The 27,234-nt window shown below is 43.2% G+C and overlaps 1 protein-coding gene across 23 annotated transcripts in view; it reads left to right on the top strand.

Moving 5' to 3' along the window:
- The first annotated feature begins 12,505 nt into the window (after positions 1-12,505).
- The window catches only part of LOC147425868 (sterol 3-beta-glucosyltransferase UGT80A2-like), a 109,028-nt gene continuing 94,299 nt past the window's right edge, over positions 12,506-27,234 (top strand). For 13 of the 23 annotated variants that reach the window (XR_015186092.1, XR_015186090.1, XR_015186089.1 and 10 more), the window contains exons 1-3: positions 12,506-13,675; positions 14,239-14,408; positions 14,545-14,790. Coding sequence is in view for 8 of the 23 variants with exons in the window: in XM_086497823.1 (XP_086353949.1) it covers positions 13,045-13,675; positions 14,239-14,408; positions 14,545-14,790 (1,047 nt within the window). In the remaining 15 variants the exon portion in view is untranslated. Of the gene's footprint in view, positions 13,676-14,238; positions 14,409-14,544; positions 14,791-27,234 lie in introns of those variants that run through there. The other 10 variants (XM_086497821.1, XM_086497820.1, XM_086497831.1 and 7 more) reach the window with 7 other exon arrangements.

Here is a 27,234-nt window from a genome sequence, read left to right as displayed (position 1 = left end):
GATGGTCCAGTTCGGGCCACATGCAGGTTGCAACTTGTGCATAGTGAAGTTTGTGGGACCATGCAAACTCGTCCTTGGGCAATTACCTATACTTTGTGACTTTCATTGATGATTACTCCAGGCATGCATGGGTATTTCCGCTTAAAGCGAAGTCCGAAGTTTTTATGTGCTTCAAACAATTTCTGGCTATGGCTGAAAATGTCTCAAAATGTACTATGGGCACCCTCCGTTCCGATCGAGGGGGGGAGTATATGTCTCATGAATTTAATGCATTTCTGGCTAGTCGTGGGATAAAACACCAATGTACAGTGCCTTATACACCTCAGCAAAATGGTGTTGCTGAGAGGAAAAACAGGTCACTAACGGAAATGGCACGATGTATGGTCAAAAGTCAAGCTTTGCCGCATTCTTTTTGGCTTGAGGCCATCATGTGTGCCACTTATGTACTTAACAGGTGTCCTACGAAAGCTTTGCAGTCTATTACTCCATATGAAGCATGGCATGATAGAAAGCCTTCTATTGAGCACATGCCTGTTTTTGGCTGTTTGGCATATGCTTTGGTGCCACAAGTGCAGTGCAAAAAATTGGATGGCAAGGCTATCAAATGTATTTTTGTTGGTTATAGTGCTGAAAGCAAAGGTTACAGGTTGTATCATCCGCAAACAAAACGTATTCTGGTTTCTCGGGATGTAGTGTTTGTGGAAGATTCTGTTCAGCCCTTGCTGTCATGTACTAGAGATAGTAATGTAAGCTCACAGGACATTTATGACACTTTGTTGCCTCTTTTCGGTGGTGGAAATACGAATGTAAGTTCCAATGAGGCAAATGTACACCCTATGGGGGTTTCTGAAAATGTTTTAGATCAGCCTATTATTGATGCAGATATACATGATGTACTTGATGAGGAAAGGGCTGAAAATGAGCAGGCTAGAGGTATTCCAAAATGGATGGTGCACACTTTGCGTGACAGTAAATTGGATGCACCTTTGTCAAGTCGTACTCGTTCAGGCTCTCACCATGCATCTTATGCATCAGATTGTTATGCTTTGGCTGTGTCTAGCTTACATGATGTTGAGGAGCCTCTGTCTTTTGATGAAGCACAGTATTCAGAAAATTGGATGGCTGCCATGCAATCAGAATATGATGCACTTATAGAAAATGACACATGGACTTTATGTGATTTGCCTCCTGGCAAAAAGGCCATTGGTACAAAATGGGTTTACAAGTTGAAACGCAAGACGGATGGTGAGATCGATCGCCATAAGGCTCGACTTGTTGCAAAAGGTTATGCACAGCAAAAAGGCATAGATTATGAAGAGACTTTTGCTCCCACTTGTCGTATGACTACTGTACGTTTTCTATGTGCATTGGCAACTCATTTTGGTTGGGATGTACATCAATCAGACATTGTTACCGCTTTCTTGAATGGTTACATATTTGAGGAAGTTTATGTAACGCAGCCTCGCGGTTTTGTCATAAAAGGACAAGAGGACAAAGTGTGCAGATGTAAGAAGGCTTTGTATGGGATGAAGCAATCTCCTCGTGCTTGGTATGAGAAAGCTGACACTCATTGGGTTAAACGAGGCTTTCGTAACAGTCCAACAGAAAGCACATTGTATGTAAAGCGTGAGGGTGATGTACTTCTCATTGTGGTTCTTTATGTTGAGGATTTGCTGATCACTGGACCAAATGAGAGACATATTGCTGAATTTAAGGCTGATTTGAATGCTACTTTCAAGATGAAAGATTTGGGGCTGTTGCATCATTACTTGGGTATACAGTTTAAGCAGTGTGATGGTGGTATTGCCTTGTGTCAGAAAAGTTACATAGAGACATTGCTATGTAGTTTGGACTTGAGGATTGCAAACCTATTGCCACTCCCATGGAAACAGGTTTGAAGTTGAGTCTACATGATGCTGGCGATCCTGCTGATGTCACTCTTTACTAAACTGCTGTTGGCTGCCTGATTTATGTATGCAACACGAGGCTGGATATTCAGTTTGCAATCTCACAGGTCAGCAGATTTATGCATAGCCCAGGGTCTAAGCATTGGCAGGCCTTCAAGAGGATTTTCCGCTACCTTGTTTTATCCCAAGGGGGGATAATTGCCGCCAGACTTACGTGCTTTTTCGGACTCAGATTGGGCTGGTTGTTTTGACACGAGAGCGTCCACAAGTGGTTTTTGTTTCATGCTTGGCAGTTCATGTATATCATGGTTGAGCAAGAAGCAACCTACTGTGGCCACTTCGAGTTGTGAGGCTGAGTACAGGGCAGTCTTCACAGCTACGGTTCAGTGTGTATGGCTCAGACGCCTTATGGCTGATTTGGGTGTTGGACAGGACACTGCCAACACTATCTACACTTACAGTCAGAGCACATTGGTAGTTGCGAGGAACCCAGTTTTTCATGCTCGCACAAAGCACATTGAGGTGCATTACCACTATGTCAGGGAGAGGCTCTCAGCAGGAGAGATCAACTTGGCTTATGTGCCAACACAGGACAACCTTGCAGATCTTTTCACAAAGGCATTGTCTCGTGAGAAGCTTGAAGCTTTCCACAAAGCTTTGGGCTTACTCCCCTTTGTGGACTGATCATGTCCTTAGGGCATGGCACTTCCCTTTTCTCATGTGCCAGCTCTCGTTCACCGCATCACTCCAGGGGGGATTTGTTACCATATACATGTGGTAGTGATGTGTGTGAACACACTAGGACCGCCGGGGCATTTTTTCCCCTCTTTAGGAGGTTTTTTCCCCCGTGCATTGTATATACGCCCATCACTCTAGGGCTATCCATCTTTCCATAGCACACTAAGTAACACACTCTCTATTGTGTGCCTTGAGCTTCCTTCGTCTTCTCCAAGATGTGTGTGTTTCTTTGCAACCCTAATTCCAACACCACCTAGCTTAGGATTCCCTTCCCACTGGTAGCCTAGGAGTCCTTGACCCCCAGGGTTGCCCTTGGCATGACATTACTCCCCCCTTGGAGAAGTGTTTTTGTCCTTGAATACAAAAGTGGGAAACTCTTCTTAAAAACACATGTACGCACGTGTATGTACATATACGTACATATATGTATGTATGTATATACCCCCTCTTCTCTCTCTCTCTCTCTCTCTCTCTCTCTCTCTCTCTCTCTCTCTCTCTCTCTCTAGTGTTAGAAAAAAATCGGGGTCAAGTGTATTTTAACTGGCTGAAGTTTTAAACGAAGAACTTCAAGTTCACCCTTATTTTGATGGCTTAGAAAAAACGTATTTTTCTAGTCCCCCCAGTCCCCCCCCCCCCCGCCCCCATCTCTCTCTCTCTCTCTCTTCTCTCTCTCTCTCTCTCCTCCTCTCTCTCTCTCTCTCTCTCTCTCTCTCTCTCTCTCTCTCTCTCTCTCTCTCTATCTATCTATCTATTTTGGGAAGCTCTTTGTATCTATATTTTCTTATATAAATTTACATTTTTTGGATGAACTCCTGTATCACCCTCTCAATGCGAGATGCCATTGCCAAGTAGTCTTCTAATATCCTATTTCTAACATATGTCCAAGGCAGGGTGTACCCATTGGAGCCACCATCAAAGGCTACAACATTTTGTGCTTTCCAAATTGTAACCAACATCCACACTCAAAGATGCATCAGACCAATGGTAAGGTCTATATCTCCACTTTTAATTAAACCAAAAATTAACTGAAAGCTAGAGACCTTAACTTCCCATTGTAGCATACACATATCATTCAGAGTCTTCCACCATGATCTGACATGCATACAATTTCAAACATGTTTCATAGTTTCCAACCTCTCACAATTAGTACATAAGCCATTCGTTAAATTTTTCATGAGCGGTATCTCCCCTATTCGCAAAGCTCCTACAAGAACTCTCCATAAAAAAAGTTTATGCACGTACAAACACTTGTATTCCCAGACCTATTGAAGGCGTTGCATCCACCGTTCCCTTCTCTTGGAGAGACCCCACATTTGATTACATTTAACATAGATGTTGTTGGATGGTTGGAGCAGTTGATATAAGGTTTTGGTAGGCAAATTCCATCAGTGCATCGAATGAAAAGGCATTGTCCAGTCTCGGGCTCTATGAGAAGAATCCCCATTGTACGGCATCGACATCCACCTACATACTCTCTCTTCCACCCATGCATACAACTGATTGCCAGCTACATCAACCCTATTGGATAACTTAAATGTCTAAATATTGAACCTCTTGGAATTCTTTTCTCGGCCCAAATCAGGTTATCAAAGTGATCAGGTGATATATCAATAAGATGAGATTTAACCAGATTTAGCTGTAACCCGGCAGCCAGAGAATACAAGTTCAGATAATTCAAACACTTGCCAATGTTCATGTTATTAGCTTGTAAAAAGGTGATGGTGTCATTTGCAAACCCCAATGTAGTGATATGCTCATCCAATGCATGTGTATGTCTACAAACAAGTGAGAAGAAGAAGGAAGCCATTCTACTCCCAAATAGTAAATTCTATCTAATATAGACCAAGACTTAGTGTGATATTAAGAGTGGCATGTAAACCCAGTATTGGCAGAGTGAGTCGAGAGCTAGAAATCTATCCACTTTCTTGAACTCAACGCATCCCACTCAATGATTTCCAACCGAGTTATGATGGTGTCAGCATACGTGGTATCATTTCGGTTAATAGGGTAGCATTATAGAAATTATGAGAGGAATAACCCAAAACTCTTTAGGTTTGAAAGTTTTCCTTGAGGATGTAAACCCTTCAGAATCCATAACCCTTTTGCCTTTATCAACTACTTTAGAAGAAGATCCTACTCCTACAATGCTCCCATAGCTATTACGAAACAATGGCCCTGGATTAGAGGGAGCTTGAGAACCAGGAGTCCTAGCATAACTTGGAGTGGCAAGAGCGGTTTTGGGTGTTTTGGACCCCACTTTGGCGGATCCCCTTTCACAAAGGTTTTTCCATAAATCTACTCATGTGGCACCATGGTATTACTGCCTGGGTATGAGAGGATGAGATTAATAGCTCTTTTAATAGTGGGACAATTTTTAGGAAAATGTCCTAGGTAGCCACAATGAAAAAAGGAACCAACAAGTTTCCCCCATTTTAGATAGATTACCAATATTATCAAGGTCTATCTTCAGTGTGTCAGGGAATTTTTTATTGGCTTGCCAAAGAACGCATGATTTGTTTCGATTGGGACAATGAATATAGGAGGAGAAAAGCACCTTCCCCAATGAAGCAGCAAGTTTGCCAATACAAGGCCAGACAAAGGTGGGCAGGTCAACAAATTCCACCGAAACAGGGCATTTAGTCAACATTTCATCTTTGATAAGCTTGATGGGTTGCCAAGGAATTACATGCACAACCTAGCTACACAATACTACAAAGGGAGCAGTGAGAAAAGCCATCTTGTCTTCCTTCTTGAAAAAAAGAAGCTCAAAAAGACCAAATCCAAAATAGAATATCTAATCCACAACTGGGCGCTTAAAACCAGAGTAAATTTTACTAGAAACGACAACTAAATTTGGGAGTTTACCAGTAAAGAATAGGACAATAGCTCTTTCACAAAAAATAGAAAACTACAATCAGACCAATGCTGAGTTAATGGAGACTTGATGCTCCCCGACAACCTCCGATTAAGGTGTTAGGGCATCCTTGAGTATATTGGCCATTACACTAGGGTCATAGTCCCCCCCCCCCTCTCTCTCTCTCTCTCACACACACACACACACACACACATATGTGCAACTATGTTCAGGAAAAATGTGTCAGCCTAATATCATGCGGTTTTCAATTTTGAAAATGCTCGTTGAGAGAAAAGGGAAAAGAAGGAATTCCGCCCCAAAGTGCAAAAACGCAAAAAAATAACATAATCTTCTAAAATTTCCTCCTAAAAAATTCAAGAAAGGACTTTTGTATGTTTGGAAAAATGATTTTTCTTGAAAATTGATGTGCAAGAGGGTTGCAAGAGAGCGCTAGCACTGACTAGCACTTTCACTTGCACATGAGAGAGAGAGAGAGAGAGAGAGAGAGAGAGAGAGAGAGAGAGAGAGAGAGAGAGAGAAAGAGAGAGAGAGAGAGAGAGAGAGAGAGAGAGAGAGAGAGAGACTCTCTCCTCGCTATCCTTGTGCAACTCTCTGGTTCCAGATCTGCTACTACGCTCGCTTCTATGCCGAAAACTATAAGTTTCAGGGTGACTAGGTGACGGCCATTGATTGCCCCATTATCGACTCAAACACAATTGTCTCCACCTCGCGTGACAAGTCCATTTTTGTTTGTTTGCTCATCAGAGATGACGGGGCAAAGAGCCTAGCTTCGGCTATTATTTCAAGACATTGAGTTGGTCAAGAATGTTAGTCATGTTCTTCTCTTGTGGCAAGCCGTCTGGAAGGCCTTGCAGGCGTATGGGCAGGCCACTTGCATCGAAGCCTTGCTTCAACATGCTGGTAATGTAGGCTTCAATGAAAACAAAGGTTATAGAGATCCAAGGAAGGCTAGCTTTCTTGACAAGCCCATTGCTCCATTGACATCATCCTAAGCAAGAAAAGAGAAGACAACCACATGGGAAGCATATAAGCTAGGGCCCTGCATGCTGCTTGCCTGTGTTCCTTCAATGAGAAGCTTGGAAATATTGAAATGAGGTCGGTCAACAATGAGTGTGAGTGTGCATGTGCGTGTGCGTGTGTGTGAGAGAGACGAAATTTTGACTAGATTGAGACAACGAAAACTTTGGAGATACTGAGTGTATCTATGCGTGTGTGAGAAAGAGACGTAATTTGACTCCTTCGTTATTGCCTCAATTGGCCAGTCACACGAGTCACGCAAAAATTTGAAATAGAATATCTCCAAAAAACTTTTAAGTGGAAAAATTAGAGAGACTTAGACAAAAATACATTAAATTTCTCCAAGATTCGTAGTTTTCTAATACCCAAAAGCGTCTGACAAGCCATGGCCACTTTGTTCAAGATGTTGTTATCTCCTCTGATGGGCAGTTCGCTCTCTCTCAAAGCTCGGATGGCGAATTGCGTATGTGGGATCTCAATTTGTTCAGGGCAAGCAATAGGAGGCACATCAAATCGTCGCGAGCAGCCTGTCCAAATCGCAGAACTAAGGCTTCATTATCCTCAATTTGGACTTGAATGTCTCTCACCTTGTACCCTGTGAATAATTCAAGGTATTGCACCTTGTTAGTATGATAATTTCGGAGATATGAAGGCACTTGAAAATAGAAGTGAGTGGGGCAAACAGATTCAAATGCACTTCATCCTTATTATTTCGTCGATAATGTGTGGATGGAAGCTTATCCAAAGTGAAGTAGAAACATCGACAACCAAAATTGAAGTATTTCCTATCATGAATTGAAGTCAAAGATGATCATGTGCATTATGTTTGATCGTGCAGTTTCAGTTGATAATGTATCGGTATAACAATCTTATTGTCCACACCCCTTCTTTGATACTTCGCTTGTAGATAACCTTAACAAGAAATTAGTGGTTATTTTACAAGATGGATGGAAGCTAATAGGCATTTTTAGGTCATTTAAACAATTTGCAAACGTTGTCATTGAACGTACATTAGAGAGGATCATTGTTGGGGACAAGTGCGGACGGGTAACACAATGGAGAGAGGGGGGGGGGGGGGGGGGGGGAGGGAGAGAGAATATGTGTGTGTGTGTGTGTGTGTGTGTGTGTCTATATATATATATATATATATATATAGAGAGAGAGAGAGAGAGAGAGAGAGAGAGAGAGAGAGAGATTAAGAAAAAAAAACTCACTCCAAAAGATGATTTTAGAGTGAAGCAAGCTTTTTTTTGGACTTGCTCAATTGAGCAAACAATCTGAAAAAAGCTCCCTCCACTCGAAACCTCAACTCATATGAGAGTCTCTGATTTTAGCCAAATGATCTCTATAAAGTTTATATAAAATCTGAGTGTAATGTCTGATTTTGAGTTTGCGCTTATTAAAGCAGGCCATTGGCCAAGAAAGCCCTAGGTATAAGCTCAATTTTTGTAAGTGGGAAAGGACACATTATCACTGTCAAGGTTTTTTTTGAGTTTTGAAGCGTAGGACTGAGAGCGGCTACTCTCACAAGCTTTGTAATCCATTTTTATTTATCTCTGGTAATGCAAATTCAATTTTGATTATTGCAATTTGTTCCTTGTCTATTGCTCTTTAATTTAAGTGTAATCATTGTCAATTCTGTTGTGGTTCTCGACTACGCGTTAGCAAGCTAAATCTGCTGTTTTGAGTGCGTGACTGGTTGTTTTTTGATGTTTTGACCATAGGCGACGAGTGTTCCTAGACCATAGGACGACCTTTTTGATATGTTCTGTTGCAGTTTTCAGGACCTTGATGATGATGGACTTTGATTTTGGTACCTTGTCGGATTGCAACCAGACTTGGTAGTGTTCCAATTCAATGCGGGCCAATTCCCCCATCGCTCAAAGACATCTCTCTCTATCCTCTTGTTGAGCCGATCCGGGTTGAACTGCTTGCTCAGTTTCCTTGCACGACACCAAGAACTCCATTAACAACCTCTCACATTGCCAATGGGGTGCCCACACTACTTTTGTGTTTGTTTGTGTGTGTGTGTGTGATGGACACACAAACACACACACACACACACACACTCTACTTTTGTGTTTGTTTGTTTGTTTGTGTGTGTGTGATGGACACACACACACACACACACACACACACACACACACACACACACACACACACACACACACACACACACACACACACAAACACACACTTCTTAGTGCCACACACATTGTTGTTACATGTGTGTGTGTTACACACTTATTATCTCAAGCCCTGGTCAATGCTTCATGTGTGTGTGTGTGTGTGTGTGTGTGTGTGATGTGGACACAAACAAGCATTGATGTTTGCCTTGAAATCTAGTGATGTTTGCCCTGATTAATTCAAGTTGCTGCCCTGTTTCCCCTTGGCATCGAGCACTGCCTATTTGCTTTTCCAAATCTTACCTTTGCTTGTGCTAATTTTTCCCATGCTCTATCCACCACCACCCCTTTGATAGTGAAGGGATCAACCTACACGCCGATGTGTGTTATTAAACAAACCCGAAAGATAAAAATGTTGGAGAAAATGTAAATTTGGACCAAAAAAGTAATCTTGTTCCACCCTACTTGATAGATATCGAGGCCCCATTTTTTGAGTTTGAGTTGGTGACTAATGCCCATAAATCCCATGGCCTAGGATTTAGGCCACTGTGTGTGAGTTGGCATAGTGTGGGCTAGCTCGATCCCCTCAAGCCCAATGGATGCTGCCTTGTTTGTGTTTGTTTGCCTATTTGTGACACGAGCTACTGGCTCGTTTGTGACCCCCCCCCCCCCCCCCCCCCCCCCCCCCCCCCCCCCCCCCCTTGTACCCACAAGACTTGAACCCACTACCTAGAGGTTCCCATCCACATGCATCAACCACATTGCTCGCACGCATTTACTTGATGTATGAGGAGTCATGTTCCTTTTTAATGTGAGAAATGTCGTGCGGGCAACATTATCTCAGGTACAGATGAGTGATAAGAGCTAGGGCACGATTGTTGTTGGTGCTGGAGTTTAATAGGGGCGTTAGATCCCTATTCAATAGGGGCCCGAGTTTAGGATGAGCCCCATTCAAGATAGAGTGTCCTTTAGTCGCATTGGACAACAAACCTACCTTTTAAACTTGATGGATCAAATATAAAGCTGGTTGGCAGGAGGTCACATGCATCAATAATTTCCACCGCTCTCCAACTTTTAAGGCAACGCCAACCTTATCAATAGGTATATTTTCATGACTTCTCAAGGGACAAGAGTCTTGCTCTCCAATAAAAAAGTATAAAAGGAGGAGTCGGGGCCTTTTTCTTCCTGGTTTTACCTTTTTCTAAGAGTGATCAATTGTCTCGCTCTCTAGAGCGTCAACAATCGCTTCCTTCCCTTGTGTTTTCTATTTAAACAAGTGATAAAGTCATGAGGCCTACGCATGAGAAGCTATATACAAAAAGGTGCGACACCTTATAAAGGTGGAGCTTACATTAAAAAAAGAAAAAAAAAGAAAAACATAGGCTAGATGGAGCTACAATTTGAGAGAGAAAGATTGAGAGAGAGCGAGACCATTAGCTTCTTTCGACAACGATAATGTGCAGATTTTACAATCAAAGTTCTCCGAACTTCACTCCGAAAAGCCAACCAAGACATTTTCCTAGTAGGTTTACTTATCGTTAAGAATAAAACAAGATCCTTGACCTAAGAATTACACGTGAACGCACACTCTCTCTCTCTCTCTCTCTCTCTCTCTCTCTCTCTCACACACACACACACACACACGTGCATGCACACAAACGACACACATGATGGTTAATTGTTACGAAGCACCCATTGAAAACTTTTAGTGTATGGCAATACTATTGAAAATACCATCAAATCAAATTGCACCGCTCAAGAACCAAACGACATGTGCCTTGTAAAGGTCAATATCAAGAAATAGCTCACTCTACACATGTGTAGAGGTTTCCATATCTATATGTACATCTTTAAGACTGGTGGAGTTGATGGACACATCCAAGGGGAAAAGGAGAAATTCATAAATAGATAGAGTGAGATTCACCTCACTGATGCCCCCTACCGTGTCATAAGGTTGCATGTTGAAAAGGTTGTAGTTGATGCGGTAGAACAATCCATTGGCATATGTGGGTCTTCTTGATTATCAATTGCATGAGATGGTGTAAACGTGTTGTCATGCATCACTACTACACGCGAGAATCTAGAATTCAAAATCTAAACTTCAGTAGCCATCACTAATGGAGCAAAACTACCGCATAAGCTGATAGCATGCATGCTTAAGGTCTTTCCCTTCACTGTGTCATTCATCCTTGCTCTTGACAAGATGCAAAAGCAAATGCTCATTTGCAGTGCTCAAGGCCGATGTGCATGTCAGGGGCGCTCAACTCTTGCCGAACACACCATGATAAAAAGGTTAGTGCAGTTTCTTCCTCTTCCTCCTCCCTCCCTCCCTCTCTCTCACTCACTCATGCACACACACCCATATGAAGAGGGATTAGTTTCCCAAGAGGACATTACAGAACATTAGGCTATTTTGTGCATTTTACATTATTATTGTGTTTTTGTGCCCTGCAACACAAGCACAATCTATTCTTTGAAGTTGCCACCACCCCTACCTTTCTACACTGCTTCCCATCGATGCCTTGTCCATCCCTCCTTGCCACTGCACCGCTGCACTCCAACACCATCAAGCCTGCGCCTGTTGCTTCGCTAAACCTCCGTCAGAGCCTTGCCTGAAAATTTATTGCTCTCCTTAGTCTCCTCTATATTGTGCCACTTTTTGCGGATGCCATGGCCTATGGTCCACCACGTCCATCCCCTGTACTCCCTCTAAGCGCACACTCCTGCTATGCACCCATGCCAAGATCTATTGTTGGGCCTAGCCTATGTTGCCCTCGTCTCTTGTTGGACCCACAGAACCACCTCCAACAATTATCAATAACTTCTATCATCGAACGTTGTCGACGACACACATACGCTGCTTCCGTGTCCACCTTCTTCTATTTGCCCATCCAACCATGTCACACAAGATGACTTTATCTACTCCACTTCGTTACCTACTTGTGCATCTTGTGACTGAACGGACAACAAAAGCTTCTACTATACTACCCTCATCTCTCGGCACTGGGGGTCTTCTATCCTTGAGTATCAACAAGAGCAATACAACTCCTAGTTGAAATTGTGCAAGCATTTTGCACTTGATGAGGCATCTACAAGGTTCAAATCATGTTGCCGGACAACTTGACGAGAGAGAGAGAGAGAGAGAGAGAGAGAGAGAGAGAGAGAGAGAGAGAGAGAGAGAGAGAGAGAGAGAGAGAGGTGTGCCTGGCTACGCTTGCCCCTTGCTAAGGCAAAGGAGGGCTTGCTTCGATGAATATGGGTAGGCAAAACCTCCAACCCTGTTACGCATAGCTCCTATGGCTGTTGATGATGGCGTTGAGAGAGAGAGAGAGAGAGAGAGAGAGAGAGAGAGAGAGAGAGAGAGAGAGAGGGAGATCTTTGGATATATTTCTATAATTGTTACTTTATTCAACGTCTTCAATCCTTGGAAGGGACGTGTGCTATCTTTGCAATGAGTGTCAAAAGTCTTCTTAATGAAGATCTTCTATTTTATTCATCCAATAGAAAAATTGTGTGATTTTTTGAAAATAATCTGCCAATCTTTGCAATGAGTGTCAAAAGTCTTCTTAATGAAGATCTTCTATTTTATTCATCCAATAGAAAAATTGTGTGATTTTTTGAAAATAATCTGCCATTTTTCATTAGGAAAAAGGGAACACAGCACTATGGCCTTACCCCTTTGGGGTAGGCCAAAAAAGGCGCGAGCAGTTCATACATGCGACCAAAGTTGCCCTGCCCGCCCAGCTCGGCAGTATGGCTGGTCCGCCGTCCAGGCTCTTAGCGTTTGTGACATTGTGTGTGTACACCGTTAGACGTCACCAAGTTTCAAAGGTTCAATTAGCCTTGTGTCGCACCTTTAAAGGAGCTCGAGACTCGAGTGCCGCTTGCGAAGTTGTGTGCACCTCTAAGACCAACGCCTGTAACGGAGAGAGAGACATTAGGGGCGTTTAGGTGCGACCGGTCGAGCAAGCAGAAGGTAATTGGGAAGAGAGAGCAGCTAATTGAGCAGGCCAATTGATAACGGCCTGATTACTGAGACTGAGAGAGAGAGAGAGAGAGAGAGAGAGAGAGAGAGCGCAGATTGAGCAGGGATTGATCGAGCACGCAAGGGGTGATTGTAAATAGAGAGGAACTGATTGCAGGCCTAAATAAATAAATAAATATATATGAGAGCGCTGATCGAGCAGGCAATTAAGGAGCAGGTGATTATTACGCACTCAATCATTCCGCAACCCCCTAGTGATTCCGAGTCTGTGTGGTTCTTGGATGTACAATGCGCGACCAATTGTATGCATGATCAATCTTTCAACGGGAAGCGACAAAGCTTACACGGCTTCATGCATGTATACCACCAAGTTTCTAGAAGTGAAATTGCTTTGCGATGGAGGCAGTTGCACCTGGAAGACACCATGATTACTTATGTCACCAACCTTCTTCAGTAAAACCACATTTGTATGGACCTTCCGATTACCATAAGCAGATTCTAAGGAATCTGCATGGTTCTTCATGTGGCTTTGTTCATGCTGAAGTGGATTCGTGTCCTGCTGACGGGAATGGCTGCAAAGAAAGCATCTCAACATGGAGTCCCAGTTTCTCCAAATCATTTGACTGTGAAGGGAAGAAATCTTATAGCAATGGCGAAGGTGGTACAAATGGCTACCATTTGGATGGGGCTCATGAAAACTTGGAGATATGTGAATCAGTGATTCAGGCCCAATTGCAGACTTGCATGGAACGTTGCGATAGTTGTGTTGTTGCTGAACCAGATGAAGATCTTTGTGACAACTCTTACAGAAGTGAAGTGCCAGATGAAGGGATAGATGGAGTTCAAGACACAAAGAGTGTTGAAAACACGGTTGAAAAACTTGTTGCACGCCTTCACGTGCCAGAAAGTACAGAAATTTTAGATTTTGATGTTAGCCAGTGTTATTCTCCTGATGAATGGAGCTCACGAGCCTCCACAGATTCTTCTCTATCAACAGCATCAGCCTCTCCAGCATGGCCATCTCCAGGTGTGGTGGATTTTTTCATTTTGGATTCTGATTCCTTTGGCATCAGTTAGTTTGTTTTTATGTTGAATGTAAGGTGTGGACATTAATTTAGTATACAGTAATGCGCGTGTACCACACACTGGTAAAGCTCAAAATGTTATAAACGTACTAGTGTAGACGTCCATTTAGTGCACAGTAATGCGTGTGTACCACACATGGTAAAGGTCAGTATGCCAAAAACATACGAGTGGCTCCTCACTTGGCATCATGCACCAGAAGGTTCTAAACTATATTTGATAAATGTATCTTAATTGCTCGTTGCTGATTGCAATTTGGATCTTATCAAACTCACACAAACCTGAAGTGTATCAAGACTGAAGTTTTGAAACTTTATGTCTTAACAAGTAATTAAAAGAGAGTAAATACTTTGAATAGGTGTGGAGTGCAATCAGGTGTAGTTGAGCTTAGCTAAAAACATGGGAGCACAGATGTGATGGATTTTATCTTGGGATTACAAGTTGGACCAACTCAGGGTGCCCTTCAAAAACAAATTCCTTTTTAACACATTGGTGTGCATATTGCAGTGTTCAACAGGTGTAAGACTTCACCCATAGGGGCTTCAATTATATGGGATGAGAATGAGCATGCACCTAATCTGTCAAGATCCAAAACTGACAAGGAGAAGAAGCAGAAACTGAGTGAGGCTCTGTATCAGATGCCAAGTCGAGAAGAGAAATTATCTGAACGCAAGAGGGTATGAAAGTATCATCTTTGAGCTGGTATATTATGTTGTAAAGGTTCACGAATAAAATTACATATTTTAAGATTGGATTGCCACTGTTCAAGATGCTCAAAGCTGAATCTTTACTATCTTTTTTCAACATTTGTAGAAAAAAATTATCGAAAATTTGGTTAGAATAAAAAACGATGGTACTGTGGAGGTGGATGTTGATCGTGGCAATGAGATTGCTCCAACTTTGTTTGAGCTGGTTGAAGCTAATCACTTAGCCACCAATATAGAGGAGGAATGTAAAGAACCTATTAAGTCCATGCCATCATACTTGGAAATTGCAATGCTTATTGTTGGCACCAGAGGAGATGTTCAACCTTTTGTAGCCATAGGAAAGCGCCTAAGGGTAAGAGTTATTTTTCGCCTTTGGAGTGATTACAAACTTAGTTTCTTGGGTTCTTAAAGTAATTTCTAGATAAACTTAACTCTATAAAAGCCTGCACTTGCTCTAGTTATTAAGGATTTGAGTAGGTGAGGGTAATTTTTATTATTTGGCTTGGAGCGTCATAGAAACTTAGCTGCTGGGTTTCATAAAGTTAGTTCTAATAAGAAACCAACTCCGTATAAACTTGCACCTACTCTCTCCACCGCTTGGCACTAATACTCTCTTTTGAATAATGTGTGCACGCAGGGGTGTGTGATGATGTGTTAGGCATGTAAATTTATACCCTGTTCTTCATGCACTATTGGGCACTGACCAACAAAGTTTAGATTTTAAGCTTCATTTTGTTTAATTGGTCTTGTTTCTTGCGGCCGCGTCCTTGTACAAAAAGGAATTTTGGGTGTTTTTGGGCCTCTGAGGAGATGTCACCAATCGATGATGTGGTCAATGTTGATGCGGCACTGCCACTTGGCAGCCATGCTAAAGCAAGAAAAGCACACGAGAAAACCACCTGCATGACAAGAGTAATAGATTTCTGGGTAGATATCTTTTGTGAGGTTAGAACACACTTCGATTGATTTTTCGGCACCGTGTTTTTGGGCAAATTGTTGAGAAGATGTCACCAATCGATGATGTGGCTGACGCGGAGGCTGGATGTTATGGCACTGCCACATGACAGCAAGAGTGTCCAGGAGTAGCATAGCAGGTGGAGATGCGGAAAGCAAGGAAAGTGCACTGACAAGAAATTGCATGACAAGAGTAGTAGATTGTTGAGAAGAGCTACAATTCCTATTGTGAGGTCAGGTACACACATGAAGTTGATTTTTGCGCCAATCACCCAAGCTTGTGGGTGATTGGCGGTTTTGGGACCTATATAAGCACCTTGTTCCTTGTATTTGAATCATCCTCTCTCTCTCTCTCTCTCTCTCTCTCTCTCTCTCTCTCTCTCTCTCCCCCCCCCATCTTTGATTTAAAGAGGGGCTTGAACTCTTTGTATTACATAAGCAGAAAACGGATCTGGCAGTTTAAAACCCCAGTGATATGACAGGATTACAAAACCATAGGGGAAAAATCACGAGTGATGCAGAGGGACAAAAGGGAAATACATCAAGAGTTGGAGGCAAGGGAGTAAGGGAGGGCTGTAAAAGAGAGCTCTGTGGAAACAGGCCATCCAGGAATACGAATCGGAAAAATCCACCAAAGAATCTCCAAGGGCAGACTCTGGATCTCCATGGCCAAAGGCACAGATCACTGCGTCAAACATTCTTTGTTATCACATGCACATGGCTCTGGAGTCTGTGTGCCATATGGACATTCTACATTGGCTTGCAAAGCCAATCTTGTACATAGCAGTGTCTTAGAGCCTAGGGATTTAATACGGCAATTTTGTGAGTCTATTCCTGGGACCTGCATGAAGGAGTACGAGCGGAAGTGCGACGCGAGAGAGAGTGCGAGAAGAAGAGCACAACGATATGGTGAACTCGCTCTACTGTAATGTGTAGAGCATAGTGAGTTCTTATTAGGTTTTTACAAAAGAATGTGTACATACCTGGCGGCCCGCCCACTTACCTGGGCGACCACATTGGGCTTTATATCCCAACAACCTCCCACTTAAAGTCCAATGTGGTACTTTAAGTGTGAGAGAAGCTACTATACAAGCTAATATACAAGAGATGTAGAGAAGTGATGTACTACCCTACACCTAACTGCTTGCGAAAATGCGCAAAGCTCTCTGAGGGAAGTCCTTTTGTAAGTAGATCAGCAGGATTTTCTGCGGTGTGAACTTTGACAAGCTGAAGTTGCTTATCCTCGAGCATTTCCCTGATGAAATGATACTTCACATCCACATGCTTTGTCTTTGAGTGATAAACTGGATTGCGAGCCAATTGTATAGCACTTTGACTATCACAATATAACACAGGCATCTCTTCTTTGATTCCCAAATCTGTTACTAGTCGATTAAGCCAAATTGATTCTTTGCATGCCTCTGATGCTGCAACATATTTAGCCTCTGTAGTAGACTGAGTAACACAATCTTGTAATCTAGAACGCCATGATGCTGCTCCACCAGCCAATGTAAAGACATACCCCGACGTAGACCTTCGGTTGTCTAAGTCACCTGCATAATCTGAGTCTGTAAAACCCTTCACACTTAGCTCCTGACTCCCATAGCATATACGCATACTCTTTGTAGCTTTCAGGTATCTCAATATTCCTTTCACTGCCTCCCAATGTTTCTTGCCTGGGTTTGACATGTATCGACTTACTACTCCCACTACAAATGCAATGTCTGGGCGAGTAGCAATCATTGCATACATCAAACTACCCACTGCAGAAGCATATGGAATCTTATCCATTTCAGCCTGTTCTTCCTCAGACACAGGACAATCCTGTTCGCTAAGTTTCACATATGGTGGCAATGGAACACTCAGTGCCTTTCCCTTCTCCATATTGAAACGTTGCAAAACCTTGTCAATATACTCTGTTTGAGATAACCAAATCAACTTCTTTGATCTGTCTCTCTCAATGCGCATACCAAGTATATGACTTGCCTCACCCATGTCTTTCATGTCAAACGATTTTGCCATCTTTGACTTCAAAGCTGAAATTTCTTCCAAGTGCTTGCCAGCAATCAACATGTCATCCACATACAAAATAAGGATCAGCCAACTGCCATCCTTAGCCTTCTTTGTATATAGAGAGTGATCGAACTCACTACGTTTGTAGCCTTGAGAAAGCATAAACTTGTGGAATTTATGGTACCATGCCCTCGGTGATTGTTTTAAGCCATAAAGACTCTTTAACAACTGGCATACCCAATCTTCCTTGCCTTTCTCAACAAACCCTTCTGGCTGCTGCATGTAAATTTCCACATCTAAATCACCATGCAAGAACGCTGTCTTGACATCCATTTGGTGCAACACCAAATCTAATATGGCAACCAATGCAAGAAAGCATCTCAATGTAGTCATCTTGACCACCGGAGAGAAGACTTCATCAAAGTCAATGCCTTGTTCTTGCTTAAAGCCCTTGGCAACAAGCCTTGCTTTGTACTTTGGCTGACTATCATGAGCGGTGATCTTATACCGGTAAACCCATTTACAAGGTAGAGCCTTTTTGCCCTGTGGTAACTTAACTAGCTTCCATGTCTTGTTTTTATGCAGAGCTGTCATCTCTGACTGCATGGCCAATTGCCAATTCCCGGAGTCCTTCATTTGCAGTGCTTCCTTGTAACATGAAGGCTCACTGCAATCAGTCAACATGACATAGTTCATAGATGGAACAAACCTATCAGGAGGTCGCGTGACACGTCCAGATCTACGCACAATAGGTGGCTCAAGCTCAACCACAACCTGTGGTTCCACTCTATCCTGTCCTTGCTCCTCTTGAGCTCTGACATTTTGTCTTGCACGTGCAGGTCCATCTTCTTGGAAGACAACTCTTCTAATCTCCTCAACCCTCTCTGGTTTAGAATGATATTTGGATTCATTAAAGTGAACATCATTGCTGCGGACAACCTTTCTGGATTCGGGATCCCAAAGTCTGTACCCCATCTCACCAGAATTACCATAGCCTAGAAAGATGCACTTTCTACTTTTTGGCTCAAGTTTGTTCCTAAATTCCTTTGGAACGTGAGTATATGCCTCACAGCCAAAGACTCTGAGATGCTTATATGAGGGCATTTTGCCTGACCATACCATCTCTGGCACTGAATCCTTCTGCAAAACCTTGCTAGGAGATCTATTTACAAGATGAACAGCTGTTGATACAGCTTCAGCCCAAAACCCATTTGGCAGTTGTGCATTAGACAACATACTTATGACCTTCTCTTGTATGGTCCTATTCATCCTCTCAGCAACACCATTTTGAGGAGGATTGTAAGGAGCAGTAAGTTCACGTTTTATACCTTTTGACTCACAAAAGTCCTGAAAGGCCTTTGAAACATACTCTCCACCATTGTCAGTGCGTAAGCATTTAAGCTTCTTGCCACTCTGATTCTCCACAAGTGTCACAAATGTTTTGAAAACACTAAACGCTTCATCCTTGTGCTTGAGAAAGTAAACCCATACTTTCCTCGAGTAATCATCTATAAATGTCATAAAGTAAGAAGCTCCCCCTAGAGATAGGTTAGGCATAGGTCCACACAAATCACTATGAACAAGTGCCAACTGTGTATCTCTTCTACTGCTTCTATGCTTATGTGGCTGTTGTGTTTGCTTACCATACAGACAATGTTCACAAAATTCAAAATCATTAAATGAAAAGCCAGGCAAATAACCAGAACGAGACAAGATTTCCATTCCCTTCTTGGATATATGTCCTAACCGGCAATTCCACAAAGAAACGTTCGGCTACTCGGTTACATTGATTACATTTTTAGAGACATTTGATACATAAATCATGTAAAGTCCTCCAGACTTTACTCCATGTGCTACTGTCATAGAACCCTTGGATATTTTCCACATGTTCTGTCCAAAAGTGGTGACATAGCGAGCATCATCAAGTAAACCTGTGCTGATCAAGCTCTTTGTAATTGCGGGAACATGTCTCACATTCTTCAGCGTGAAAGAAGAGCCATTCTGAAACTTCAATTGAACATCTCCAACACCTAAGATCTCACATGTCTGCCCATTGCCTAGCCGAACATGATCTTTAGTGGTCACATAAGAAGTAAACCACTCCTTGTTTGGAGACACATGAAGTGATGGCCCTGAGTCTATAATGCAGTCACTCAGTGCATTTCCATCAGATGCTGTAAGAAGAGCTGAGTCCATTGTATTCTTCAAGAAGTAGATGTCTCCTGACACTAGACTGTCATTCTCTGCAACAGTGTTTGTCACATTTATTTCTTGAATCTTCACTGAGGACTTGTTCTTCTCACCATGGTCTTCAGCTTTCTCTTTGCCTTTTTCTGCTTTCCATTCTGTGCAGTCTCTTTTCATGTGACTCTTCTTGCCACAATGGTAGCATTCTATGCCACTCTTGCCTTTAGCACTGCGGGACTTGCTACGAGACTGATTCCTCTTTCCACCTTTGTACTTTTCTTTGGTCCTTCCCCTGACAACTAAGGCTGTTCCTTTGCCTTTGTCCATTGTGTTTCTATTGGTTTCTTCAGTAAGCAGACTTCCTTCTACACCTGCTATGTTCAAACCATCTGGAGGTGCAGAATTACTCAAAGCTGTGCGAAAAGTGTCCCAACTTTCCGACAATGTGATCAACAGGAACATAGCTCTAACAGGTTCATCAAACTTGACACCTTGAGCTGACAACTGATTATAGATTGTGTTGAATTCATTCAGATGATTGGACATAGGTGTCCCTTCTTTCATCTTCAAGTCAACAAGCTTCTTAAGCCAGTATACCTGTGAAGCTGCACTCTGCTTCTCATAAAGATCACTCAGCTTTAACCATGCTTGATAAGTCGACATCTCGTCTGCTACATTGAAGTAAACGCTTTCTGCCAAAGTCAGCATAATGGTAGAAAGTGCCAATTCATCCATTTCGCTCCATTCATCTTCGTCCATATCTTCTGGTTTTATCGCCTTGAGCTTTATAGGTTTTATCTGCTTCTTTTGTACCAACACGTGCCAAATCTGCTTCTTCCACAATGGGAAATTGGTTCCATCCAGCTTCTTGATATTGTAAAGAGCAGTGTCCTGTGATCTAGCCATAGCTACGCTTCACAGTAGTTTACTTTCCTGGGAAAAATTCGGCAGAGTTTCCCCTGTAAACTGACCTCTGAACCAATATCAACGTGTCAAATGAACCAAGAAAGCTTCAGATTTTGCATAAATTTCGGCAGAGTCTCCTTTGTAAAATGGCTCTGGTGTACTAAAAAAACAGACCAAAAACAGCTCAAAAAACACTGTCTCTCTGACACTGTAAGCTGCGGGTAAACCTGTCCTGCACCTGTACTGTCTCTCACTGTCCTGTCACTGTCCTATAAGCATAGACTGCGATAATGCCTCAACGGCAGTAAAGCAAAGATGCAATCCCAACTGTCTAACTCACAGTCAATACATCCTAGCTGCCTATCTAAGGGTGCTCGAGGGATCGCTCCAAGACTTGTATCACCGAAAGGATCTCAACATTCGAGAATCCCCCAGCTCAATAAAACCTCACTCGACCCTCAACAAAGGCTGCAGTAAATCTGGCAGTACATAGACTTCCCACAAAGTCATACATCCACAAATTTCCCACTGTATGCTGTAACCGCTGCGGCGGTTGTTTGCTGCGTGACTCACAGCCAGCAAACCCTCAACAGACATACATCATCTTTGACAATACATCCCATGTGGAAGTACCTGCAATGTCAGGATGAAATCTGGAATATCAAGCAGCAAACACAAGCTACCTGATGAACTAGTGGATGTCGCCTACAGTCTATGTGTAGATGCGCCCGTGTCGTATGTGACACGCCTCCAAGAACTGTGAGCCGTCCTTCGATGTCTAGACAGCCACAAATCAACACTCTGGGAGTGTCGATATCCTCAGCACCTGCAGTCGTAGGCCGAAAACCCCAAATTTGCAGAGTCGGATCTGCACCCGTCGAGACCACATAGTCGAAAATGGTCTGCGCAGACCTTTGTCGAAGCCGAACGGTGGCCAAGATGACCTCAGAATGAAATTCTGACAACACCGAGCTCTTCGGAATTTCCCACGAGATTTGGGGCCGTGTCTTTGCCTGTCAAATTTCACTCCAATCTGAGCTGGTGACTCTAGGCTCCTGCAGTGCTGCCCCGAGCCTCGATCTGAGCTCTGATACCAGTTGAAGGAGTACGAGCGGAAGTGCGACGTGAGAGAGAGTGCGAGAAGAAGAGCACAACGATATGGTGAACTCGCTCTACTGTAATGTGTAGAGCATAGTGAGTTCTTATTAGGTTTTTACAAAAGAATATGTGTACATACCTGGCGGCCCGCCCACTTACCTGGGCGACCACATTGGTCTTTATACCCCAACACTGCATACCTAAACAAGTCCATAAGATTAGGTCTTCTAGTTTTGGAACCCTCTTGCATAAATGGTTTGTACACATATAATGTTATTACACTTTGGTGGGCACTTGGCAAGACAAGCATTTAGATTAGGCTTAGGGGAGTGGTTCAAGTCAGAGGTCAAATTGTTACATGTGCAACGGAAAAGGGTGAATTGTGTGATTATCTTGTCTGCAACTGCGAGCAACACTCCTCTCGGGACCGGGCAGCCAATGGATCTCGGATCTATGGCGACAAATCTCCATGGAAACGTTCTATCATGTACCGCCTATTGAACGGGCATGCATAACCGATCTGCAATGCAACGTGCACATAGAGGAGGGGGAGTGTCACAACTTGGTGACATGGCGGACACACACACACACACACACACACACACACACACAAAGTGCTGACGTGGCAACCTTCCGGGATATGTGTTGACAGGCTGACGTGGCAGGTGTACGGAATCCTGCCATATGCGCTGACTGCTGACGTGGCAGCATACGGACAGTACGGACCCGCATTATGCGCTGACATGCTGACGTGGCAGCGTATGGATCTCTGCAAAAAGCGCTGACAGCGTACGGAACTTCCATAAATGGCGCTGACTGTTTTTGGTAGCTTTTGGGACAGTTGCTTTTGATTTTGAAGATGCTTTTGGGGCTTTGCTTTTAGCATCCCTTGTAAATTGTTTATAAGTGGCCTTAGGGGCTCACTCTGCAAAGCATCTGGACGTAGAGTCTGAGAGCACCCGCGGGCTCAATTGTACTTTGCACACAAATTAATCTAAAAATAAATACCGAAAGGGGCGCCCGTCTTTTGGGCCAATACCTCTTGGCACGGAACTATGCCGGGCCGTGTCGTCTCTTTTGTTCTGTCAGTTAATTTGAAGTGAATCTTTGTTGCGTTGCGGTAGAATCTTGACTAGTGGTGTCCAAATTTGTTACAGTGGTATCAGAGCACAGCCGATTTCTCTTCTACCGGAAATCCGATCCCTTATTTCGCGACAATTATGGATTCCGAAAAGAACCAGTCAACTTCTTCTGCACTTGCTGATGCGGGAGGAGAGACGGCCACCTCGGCCTACTCAGTACGAACTTCAAGAGATGGAATGTCGACAGTAGGTTGGCGAGTGCACAAAGCAGATGATTAAATTTGTGAAAGATCCTCAGTTTGCAAAATTTTTGTCTCAGCAATCCATTGCTGAAGTGCACACTTAGTGGCAGAAAGCCACCGAACCACCAATCAAACTGGCACTCAAGGAACCTCCTTTTCCGAGGATGTTTACAGAACAAGAACTTCAGGAGGTGGTTTAGACTCAAATCAGTCAGCTTTTGGACACCCAAAATCAATCCAAAAAGCAAGTGGAAAAGTGCAAGAAGGGGATTGACTACCTTGGTTATTTGGGCTGTCAATCTTCTTTTGCATCCGCAAGAAAGCAGAAGAAGCGTGTACGCTTTGAAGGACTACCCAGTTCTTCTTCTTCTTCTTCTTCTTACAGTTCTTCTAGCTCTTCTGACTCGAGCGATGAGGACAGAAAGGGAAAAAAGCAAAGCAGAAAGCAAAGCTTTGGAAAGGGCAAGAAAAAGGCAAAGAAACCCAGATGCCGCCCAATTTCTAAGAGCTCTACGGAGGAGTCATCCTTTGACAGTTCAGACTCCGATGACTATATGTTTTATGCAAAAAAGAAGCACTTCTACAGAGCCACCCAATATGACTTCCTCGAAGACGAGAGCAAGAAAGCTAAATAATTTAAAGAAGGTGGACAATTGATAAAATTTGAATCCTTCTCTGGATTCCGAGATGTTGCGAGGACTTTGGCCGTCATCCAGTAGTTTGACATAGCCTTCTCTGGAGGGCATTACTCAGAGCACTCCAAGATTAGGAGGGCTGCATCTTTTCTCAAAGGAATGCTTGAACATGGTGGTCCACTCTTCTTCTTAGGAAAGAAGCTCTAGTCAAGTAGTTGCAATTCAAAAGGCTCTTTATTTGTTCTTGGCTGACCGGGAGTACGAACGGGATATACGAACTGCTTGTAACCATCTTCGGATGACCAAAGGAGATTCTCTGGACGCTTATTGCGAGAGGTTTTGGGACTCTTTTCTACCAACCTCTTCATTCAAGGTCGTTACTTTTAAGGAATAGATTGAGCAGTTTTGCTACGGACTCCCTACAGAGATCCAAGATTACTGCCTTGAACAACAGTCAAATTCTATTCAAGAATTATTGGGTCATGCGAAACGGGGTTTCTTGATACATTCGGGAAATTTGACTTACCCCACCGATGAGATCTTGACTCAGCGAACTAGACAGACCTCCAACAATGAAAGTAGAAAGAAAAAGAGTTCCCAAGAAAAGAAGGATAAGGATACACGACCACGACTGACTCTTTGAGAAAGGGCTAACTATATCAGAGAGGGGAAGTGTTTTGGTTGTGGGGAACAAGGGCACATCTTCGCAAAGTGCCCCAAAAAGGCACAACAAGAACAGACTGAAGACAAGCCAGAGAGTTCTAGAGGAGCAGAGGAACGTTTCAAAAAAGGCAAGATGAAAGCAGGACTGATACCAGATTGCATGGGTACTGACCCAAGCCTGATTGATGAAAGTATAGAACTTTGCCGAGCTTGGGGCAAAGTGAAAGATCAAGAAGCCCTGATTTTCTTCGATGGAGGAGCCAAGGCCAACTTCATTTCACCTTGCACTTTCCTTTAAGGGTGAATCAGGGCTTATCCTGGATTCATCTAGGTATATTACACCTGTCATTGGCAAACTTCGGTTGCATTGTTAGGGGTATTTAGGGCACGAGGACTTCCACATCATGCCTTTGGAAGGGTATGACGTCCTCCTAGGAGTCCCTTGGTACCATAAGAAAAATGCCGTGGTGGACTATCGTGCAAAGAAAGCAACCTTGACGAATGAAAAGGGTCGAACAATAGTACTTGATGTAAAACTGAGGGGCGAGTCCGTCCCTATTGTATCGGCTTCGGCCATTTCCAAACTAATGAAATCCAGTCTCTTTGTTTACTCGATCTACTTGAAAGAGTTAAATGATAAACACAAAATGAACATGTCTGAGCTTCACAAAGAACGCCAAGATTTTCTCCACACACATGCTGATTGTTTCTCTGAGGGCTTGCCAGGCGAGTTATCCCCATCTCGTCCTGAGAATCACACCATTGATCTGATTCCTGGAAGCACACCACCGAACCGGCCACTTTACCATGTTAGCCGAGCCCAGAATGAAGAGATCATGAACCAAGTGAAAGACCTTTTGGAAAAGATCCAGTCGAGTACTTCACCTTATTGCTCTCCGGTGTTGTTGGTATTAAAGAAAGATGGATCATGGAGAATGTGCATTGATTATAGAGCTCTCAATAAAATCACTATCAAAAACAGATTTTCGATTCCAAGGATCGATGATATTCTTGACCAACTTCAGGGATTCTCTTGTTTCAACAGGATTGATTTGAAAAGCGGATATCATCAGATCAGAATCGCTTTAGGAGATATCTACAAGACAGCCTTTCGGACAAGTTTTGGTTTATATGAATTTTTGGTGATGCCTTGGCCTTACCAATGCTCCAGCGACTTTCAACCGAACGATGGATAGTATTTTCCGAGAGTATAGATCATTTGTCGGCACTTTCTTTGATGACATTATAGTCTTCTCCAAGGATGAAGTAGAACATAGACACCATCCGCTACAGGTCTTTTAGGCATTGCAGGATCACAAAGTAGTTATCATGTCTCAATGAAAATCCAGTTTTGGAGCATAAAGAATCTTGGAGGTATGCATAATCACTCCGCCATGTGGAATCATGTCAGGTGCAACGGAAGGGTTTAAGGATTTAGCTTGGTTCTAGTACTCCGCATCAACACAAGGGACACTTTACTTCACTTGAAAGAATTGAATCGAACTAAATGAATGTGAGAGAGAGAGAGAGAGAGAGAGAGAGAGAGAGAGAGAGAGAGAGAGAGAGAGAGAGAGAGAGAGAGAGAGAGAGAGAGAGATGAAATGAAATGATATATTAGCGTCTTCAAAAGGCCAAAATGACCTATGAGACCAGAGCGTTACAATGTGGTGAATTTGATACAAAGTCAAGAGTAACGAAATGAAAATGAAATGACAAAATGATAAAATAAAAATACTATGGAATCCTAAACTGGTAGGTGTGAACTAAGCAGCTAGCTGGGATAGCTAAATCACAAGTCACAAGAGATCCAGCATGAGTCGCTGGTGGATTTCATCAATCTCCTCCATGGTCAGCGGTCTGATCGGGCGTCGTGCATGTCGGGCCAAAGTGATCCGAATCCTTTGATGTAGCCTCTGTCAATGCTGTGTAGTCCTCCACAGTCGTGGGCGTCTGGATCTCCCCAGCTCAATCGCTCGATCGATCAGTGTGCCTCTGGTGTGAGGCGACAAGATCTGCTGTGGTAGTAACTTCTTCGGGTGTCTAGTGTCTGCTCTAAAGAAGTCTGTGATGTGTCTCTGAGATTGGCTGGCCTCTCCTCTCATTACGCTCTCTCTGTGTTTGCGCAGCTCGAGCATAAACAAACCCAGGCATCTCTGATCCTCGTACCTCAATACTTTGGAGAGTGGTCCAAAGCCCTCTCTGAACAAGCAGTGGAAGCTGTCACAAGTTGCTGACGTGTCAAAGCCCGAAAGAAGGGAGCCAACTTGCAGATGCCGGCCAAGGGGCCTAAACCCTAAGAAGAACAAGTAACAAAAGAAGAAGTCCTACCAACTTATGGGGACCCTGTCCGATGGGGCCCCAAGTGACATAAAGGATTAAAATAAAGCAGGACCTGCGCGCACACACAAGCTGATGATGTGGCAGATTTTCAAAAATTGCGTTGGCATGATGACGTGGCAGTTTGTACGGATTTCCCCGTTTTGCATTGACTGCTGTACGAAATTCCATGATTTACGCTGGTAGCTTTTTGGCATTGCTTTTGGACCAGAAGCTTTTGAGTTTTGAAGTCTTTTCACTGTAACTGCTTTTTAGGCCAAGGGCCTTTAAATATGAGGCTAGGGCTCATTCTTTGGCGTGCGTCTTGGAGAAGGTGCAGAGTCTGGAGTACCGGCTTGTAATGTGTTGATGCAATATAAAGAAATACCGAAAGGGGCGCCAAGGTTTGGAGCCAATACTCTGTGGGATGGAATTCCGCCACTCCGTGTCGCGTGTCGTCTCTCTCTTTCAGTTCAATTGTTATTGAAGTGCTAAAAATCTCTTCAATCTGTTTTTTTCTATTGGCACGTGGTGCCTATCTTGTGACAGTGGTATCAGAGCATCAAGCGTACCGGTCCATAAAGATCACTTACAAGAGAAGCATCCAAGGTTTGTTTCGAGCTGCTGTTTTTCTTAGAGGCAATGCCATGCAGATGTACCAAGCAACATACTCCAAGTACTTGGCAAGCTTTCAAGAAAA

The sequence above is a fragment of the Adiantum capillus-veneris genome, chromosome 24 (assembly GCF_014529385.1).
Source record: "Adiantum capillus-veneris isolate H3 chromosome 24, ASM1452938v2, whole genome shotgun sequence".
In the NCBI taxonomy this organism is placed as follows: domain Eukaryota; kingdom Viridiplantae; phylum Streptophyta; class Polypodiopsida; order Polypodiales; family Pteridaceae; genus Adiantum; species Adiantum capillus-veneris.
Note: the sequence above shows the minus strand (reverse complement) of the source record. Positions and strands in the feature narration are given on the sequence as shown.